The sequence below is a fragment of the Oreochromis niloticus genome, linkage group LG10 (genome assembly GCF_001858045.2).
Source record: "Oreochromis niloticus isolate F11D_XX linkage group LG10, O_niloticus_UMD_NMBU, whole genome shotgun sequence".
NCBI classification, from domain to species: domain Eukaryota; kingdom Metazoa; phylum Chordata; class Actinopteri; order Cichliformes; family Cichlidae; genus Oreochromis; species Oreochromis niloticus.
The window spans coordinates 33377042-33384104 of NC_031975.2; the positions used below are offsets into that span (position 1 = coordinate 33377042).

General features: G+C 47.1%; 1 protein-coding gene across 1 annotated transcript; it reads left to right on the forward strand.

Moving 5' to 3' along the window:
- Positions 1–4570: 4570 nt before the first annotated feature.
- Positions 4571–6829, forward strand: LOC109203790 (GTPase IMAP family member 4-like). Its single transcript, XM_019363507.1, has 2 exons — positions 4571–4577; positions 6003–6829. The coding sequence occupies exons 1-2, from the start codon at positions 4571–4573 to the stop codon at positions 6827–6829; spliced, it is 834 nt and encodes a 277-aa protein (XP_019219052.1).
- Positions 6830–7063: the final 234 nt, after the last annotated feature.

Genomic DNA, 7063 nt, shown 5'->3' on the forward strand with positions numbered 1-7063 from the left:
CAGGACCCGGCTGAAGTACGCCACCACCTTCTCACCTTCCGGCCCAACCTGCGACAACACAGCTCCCAGCCCCACATTGCTTGCGTCAGTGTCCAGGACAAAAGGCAGGGTGGGGTCAGGGGGGGCGAGGACTGGGGACTCTGTCAGCGATCTGCGGAGGGTGTTGAATGCCTGCTGACAGTCCTGGGTCCAGATGAAGTCACGGTCCTTCTGCAGCAGGCGGAAGAGTGGTGCAGCTATAGAGGAAAAGCCCTTCACAAACCTCCTGTAATAAGACGCCAGTCCTAAGAAGCTTTTGAGCTGTTTCTGGTCCGCTGGTGTGGGCCACTCAGTAATGGTGTGAATTTTCTCCTCCAAAGTGCCGATGCCCTCCTGACCCAGCTTGTGGCCCAGAAACTCCACCTCCCTCCTCATGAAGTGGCACTTGTCGGGGTGCAGCTTCAGGCCTGCAGCTGCCACCCTCCCCAACACTTGTCTCAGGGCATCCAGGGCAGCATCAAAGGAGCTCCCGTGTACTAGAAGGTCATCCAGGTAGACCAGACACCGTTGGCGTGGGACACCAGCCAGCACACTGTCCATCAGCCTCTCAAAGGTAGCAGGAGCGTTACAAAGACCAAAGCTCAGGACTTTGAACTGCCATAGTCCCCTGTTGGTGCAGAAGGCTGTCTTCGGTCTGGACTCAGGGGACAGTGGCACCTGCCAGTAGCCACTCCGCAGGTCAAGGGTGGAGAACCAGGAGGATCCGGCTACTAAATCGAGAGACTCGTCAATCCTGGGAAGGGGGTAAGAGTCCTTTTTTGTCACTTTGTTGAGTGGTCCGTAGTCCACACAGAAACGCATCCTTGGGCTGTTTTTCTTAGGCACCATCACCACAGCGGAGGCCCACGGGCTATCAGATGGCTCTATGATGCCCGCCTTCATCATTTCACACAACTCTCTGTCAGCAGCCTCCTGATGAGCCAGGGGCAGGCGGCGGGGCGCACTTTAATAGGCTGGGCATCCCCGGTCTCAATGACGTGCTCCACCAAGTGTGTCAAGCCAACATCACTTTCTTTCAGGGCAAAAATGTCACTAAACTCTCTTAGTACCTGCCATAGACTCTCTTGCTGCTGTGGAGTCAGCCCCTCACAGTTCTTTGACCAGATGCTCCTCACTGCTGAGAGCCTCTCCTCCTCCCCCGCTTGCTGTTCTGCTGGCGGGTCTGCAGGGGTCTCTGAGGTGGAGGTGGATGCTGCGGCAGATGCTGGGCAGACCGGGGGAGGAATAAGCTGCACCTTCTTCCCATCAGGGAGTATGAGGAAGCCTTTGCCCAAGTCCAGTACACCACCAATGGCTCGCAAAAAATCCAGCCCAAGGATGCAGGCGTCCTGCACGTCAGCCACCCAGGCAGCATAAGGCACATCGAGGTCCCCCACCTTAAACTGGAACACTCCCCTCCCTCTAATTGGGGCCAGATCCCCGGTCACAGTCTTAAGTCGCACATTAGTCGGTTGCACAGCAGCTCCGGTTGGGACGACATCGGGTCGGACCAGCGTTGCATTGGACCCCGTGTCCAGAAGGGCCGTACAGGAAACCCCCGCAATCATCACTGGAACATGGCAAAAGTCGCCAACCTGGGTCCAGCCCACAGCGATGACCGCACTGGGTGGAAATGGCGGTGGTGTGGGGATGTCGTTCTCCCTGGCCCGTGTACTCCCACCTACACGGGCCCGTAGGCGTTTCCCTGAACCGCTGCAAGCTTGGGGCACTGCCCGATGAGGTGCCCGACTTGTCCACATCCCCAGCACCTCCGTGGTCGGTGGCGTGGGCCAGCCCGAGGGGAAGGCGACTGCAGAGAAGCTGTCTGAACCAAACTGCACGGGCCCGCCGGCATCTCCAGCTGCTCCGCAGGTGCTGACATAGCCCTCACCACATGCGTGTCATCAGCGCCCCCAGAGGATCCTGCAAGCATCTCCCTCTCCAACGCTAGCTCCAGGGCCACACTGAGCGTGGCCGGTCGAGCAAGCTGAGTCTGCATACGGAGCTCTTTAGGGCTCAGGGCCTGCAGGAACTGGTCCCGAGCTAACTCCGCCTGCACTGATGGTGGCATGCTGTCATACGCCCTCCGGCAAAGACACTCGACTTCATGGGCCAAAATGCGAAGGGGCTCTCCTGGCAATCTGCGTCTGTTGTGGAACTCCGACCTCAGCAGCACCGGTTGGTTATACTGCCCGAAACGTCTCTGAAGTGCCCCAACCAGAGCATTATAATCCCCCCTTTGCTCCTCGGTCAGCAGCAGCAGGCATGCAGCTGCATCCTCACACAGGCACAAAGCCAATTGGAGAGCTTTATGTTCCTCAGACCAGCCAGCTGCAACAGCTAACAGCTCAAACTGTGCAATAAACACTTCCCATGGCGTCTTGCCGCTGAACTTAGGCGTTTTTATGTTCGCGGCAGCTTGCTGGGCGCCGCCATGTTTGTTTACATCACGTGACGGCGCGCCAAGCAAGGTCGACTCCCCCCACCGGAATCGCGGCCACGGTGCGAAAATGTCCCGAGCCTAGTCAAACCTGGGGAAAATCCAGCCTCAGCAGACAGCCGCAGCGCCGTCTCCCTCACTCTATGGGCAGGCGAGCGCGGACGAACCTCCCTCTCCTCTGTCTCCCTCTTAATCTTGTCCGGCAACATCCTCGTGTCTCGTGACGGTCAGCGTTGCCAGCAACAGGGTGTCGGGTGTTTTAGGTGGTCGTTCGTCACTTCTGACACCAGTGTAACGTTCTCAAGAACCAGACGTTTTGGTCTCAGTTTGTCCGTTTATTCGGTGACAGGCAAACAGGCCGTTAACTCCGGGAGAGTGCTCTCATACAACACCTCACTTCAGCCCCGCACAGTCACACGCAACCACACAGACCCCCCTCCCCTTCCTGCAGCACAACCAAACATGTATCTTAAAGAAATAACAACAGTGTGCAGAGATAACCAACATGTCACTGTAAAATAACATTTAACCATCGTTACAATATCTTAAAAGGTTATTTTGTGACCCAGAAAGGGTAGTCTGGGGAAAAGGAGGATCGCATTTGTCGGCCACGGTTGTCGGAGCTTCGGCAATGGCGGAGGAGCGCCGCTGAAAAACTTATTACTTTTTCTGGGTCACAAAATAAACTTTTAAGATATTTTCAGGCGAGAATGTAGCTGTGTAAATTTCAAATATCTGCTCGATTTATCAAGACATCACATATTTGCAAAAATGCTCCGACATTTTCGGAGACGTCTATTTTTTTTTTCATGCTTTGTGGCAGCTTTAGAACATCTGTGGCATCTATTAATGTCAAATCTAGCCTTTATTTAACAACGTAAGCAAACTCTATGTTACAGTGATTGCACAGCCATTAAGGATCAAATCAGTTTCTGAAACATGTTCTGTTTTTTCTCCCTCTGCTTGCTTCTTACTGTCTTTGAGGCTCGGGACCAGCACTCCTGTTGTTGGACAGAAAGACATCAACTCAGTGGTAAGTGTTTTGGTTTTCCAATATATTAGCAACTGTCAGTGACATTTATATTAATCAGGCTGAACTTTAATCATACTTTAGATCAGCCTGTTTTACTTATTGTTTTGTTTGTGCTTTGGTTTGGGGAAGTTGTTTCTTTACTGATCTTTTCCTGTCTTCTGTTATTAGACTTGAGATATGACTGCACTATGCTGTTGCTGGTGACCACAGTTAATTCTACAAGACATGCTGTGTAAGTAAACAAACAACAACAGTTTGGTCTGCATTTCTTGAAAGATCACATCCCCCAAACTTAGTTTAGAGGGTCTACACTGTATATAGTGAAGTCTGCAAGTTTTCTAACAGCAAAATCTGTTTTGTGCCCAAAATCATTTTGCACATCATTAGAATGAAAGTTATTGGCCATGTTTGCATAGCCCTTTTTTAAAATGATGCTTTCATGACATTATTGTGTGTTGGGTGGTGGTCAGGGCTATCCAGACTGACAAGTGGGTCATTGAATGTCATCTCTCCGGTGGGGAGGGAGCCTGAGATTGTCTAAATTGGAGTCTGTTTTATACCAAAAGCAGAAAAAAATGTTTTAAGAAAGCAATTAAGTTCATGTTCCAAAAAATATGATTGTTTGCTTGCAGGACACCAGGAGAGATGAGTCCTCCGTCACAGATGGTGTGGTCAGTGAAGATGGTCGCCTGCAGGTTCAAGCTCATTGCATCTCCAACCCACATCCATTGCCACTGTACTTAAGGGAAGTTAAAGACTTTCTTCTGCACCTACATTTGGATCACCTCGATCCATGACAGTCATTCAGGCAGTAATGCCTGGACTGGAAACAAGCATCCTTAAAATAATACAACATTCCAGCTCCTGTGTTGGAATGAAAAACAAATGTGTTGTTTAAATTAGAGACTGCACTTGTGACAGAACAATAAATATTTTATTTTGATTATATAAGTAATGTAAGTACAAAACAAACTTGTGGTAGGCCTAAACTTATTTTCAGAATAATTACATCTGAGACTTTGTTTCATTGTAAGATTATAACAGTGATGGCAATATAATTGTTTCTTGTTCAGTAGAACATGTCCAGTATGTTGGCTGTTATACTTTGTTGTGTTTGAAAATAAAAGTTGGGCTCATTTTAACATCATTACAAAAATTGTTGTTAATTATTTTTAATCACATTCATGGTACCACAAATTGCTTTGGATGGATGGATTTAGTTGAACTTAACATGTTTGTCAGTAGGTAAACAATTAGTATTGTACAGTCAGAAATATCAAGTTATTGTTAATACTGCAGACTTGCAATGTATAAGTTGTCCTAACAGTCATCTTAAGTAAGCTTTACTTAGTTTTTTTGAGGCAACGAGTTTCCATAATTTTTTTGAGTTCTGGGAACTAACACGGCTGTACAGTGTACTCAAAATGAGTAAGTTGCCCTAACTTGGTCATCTTACGTAAACTTGATCCAATTTTTTTGAGTTCTGGGAACAAATGAGCTTGTACAGAGTACTCAAAGTAAATAAGTTGTCCTAACTTAGTCATTTTTAGCTAAGCTTTACTCAATTTTTTTGAGGCAACGAGTTTCCATAATTTTTTTGAGTTCTGGGAACTAATTAGATTTTACAGTATACTGGAGGCCAAGGTAATGCCATCCAGAGTAAGAATCTGCTTAGATACCATATTTCTAAGATTTTCAGGGCCGAGTACAATAACCTCAGTTTGATCTGAATTAAGAAGCAGAAAGTTAGCGGCCATCCAGGTCTTTATGTCTTTAAGACATTCCTGCAGTTTAACTAATTGGTGTGTGTTACCTGGCTTCATGGATAGATAGAGCTGCGTGTCATCTGCATAGCAGTGAAAATTTATGCTATGTCTTCTAATGATGCTGCCTAAGGGAAGCATGTATAATGTAAACAGAATTGGTCCTAGCACTGAACCCTGTGGAACTCCATAATTGACCTTAGTGTGTGAAGAGGACTCTCCATTTACATGTACAAATTGGAGTCTATTAGATAGATATGATACAAACCACTGCAGTGCAGTACCTGTAATACCTACAGCATGTTCTAATCGCTCTAATAGGATATTATGGTCGACAGTATCGAACGCTGCACTGAGGTCTAGCAGGACAAGCACAGAGATGAGTCCACTGTCAGAGGCCATAAGAAGATCATTTGTAACCTTCACTAAAGCTGTTTCTGTGCTGTGATGAGCTCTGAAACCTGACTGAAACTATTCAAATAAGCCATTCCTCTGCAGATGATCTGTTAGCTGTTTGACAACTACTCTTTCAAGGATGTTTGATATGAAAGGAAGGTTGGAGATTGGCCTATAATTAGCTAAGACAGCTGGGTCTAGAGATGCTTTTTAAGTAAAGGTTTAACTACAGCCAGCTTGAAGGCCTGTGTTACATAGCTGATTATTAGAGATAGGTTGATCATATTTAAGATCGAAGCATTAATTAATGGCAGGACTTCTTAATCAGTAATCTGTTTATCTTCTTCAGCAGTTGAAGATGTTCCACACCTGAGGATTGTGCTTGTTGGGAGAACAGGAGTCGGGAAGAGCGCATCAGGAAACACCATCTTAGGAAGAAAAGCTTTTGAATCTATAGCTGCTTTTTCTTCAGTGACAGTAGGGTGTCAGAAAATAACAGATCAGGTAGACTGTCAGATCCTGGATGTTGTTGATACTCCAGGACTGTTTGACACTGATATACCTGAAGAGGAGGTGAAGAAAGAGGTTGCCAGATGCATCTCCTTTGCTGCTCCTGGTCCTCACGTGTTCCTGATCGTCGTCCAGATCGGCAGATTCACCAAAGAAGAACAACAAACAGTGAAAATCCTGCAGAAGATCTTTGGAGAAGAAGCAGCAGATTATACTATGGTGCTGTTCACACATGGAGATGATGTGGACAATGAAGCTAACATAGACAAATTGATAAATAGAAGTCCGTCTCTGAGTGGCTTCATCCAACAGTGTGGAGGAAGATATCATGTTTTTAACAACAAAATCAAAGATCCCTCTCAGGTCAGAGAGCTGCTGGAGAAGATCAAGACAATTGTTCAGAGAAATGGAGGAAAATGTTACACCAATGAGATGCTGCAGGAGGCTGAGAGAGCTGTCAGAGAAGAGCAGGAGCGACTTCTGAGAGAAAATATAGCGATGGAAGAGCAGGAAGCAAGAAGGCGTGCAGAGAAAAAGAACAAGTTCCTGAAGGGGGTGGGGATCGGGGCGGGAGTGGGAAGTTTGCTTGGTCCACTGGGAGCAGCTGTGGGAGCAGCAGTGGGAGCTACAGCTGTAGCCGTGAAAGAGAAAGAGTGTGTTACTCAGTGAAACGCAAAACTACTTGAATTTGATCCTTTTTTTCATCCTTTGTGCTGGATGGACTTTACTACGAGGTTATCCACTGTGGGTTTGGAGATGATGGCATACTCACCCTTTATAAGAACCTTGAACTTTAACAAGTCCAGACCCTATTCTTTCCAAGCTCCTTGGACGACCTCGACCTGGATCACCGAAAACCTTCACAGACCATCATGTTTACATTTTTATGGTCTGGTTTTGGTG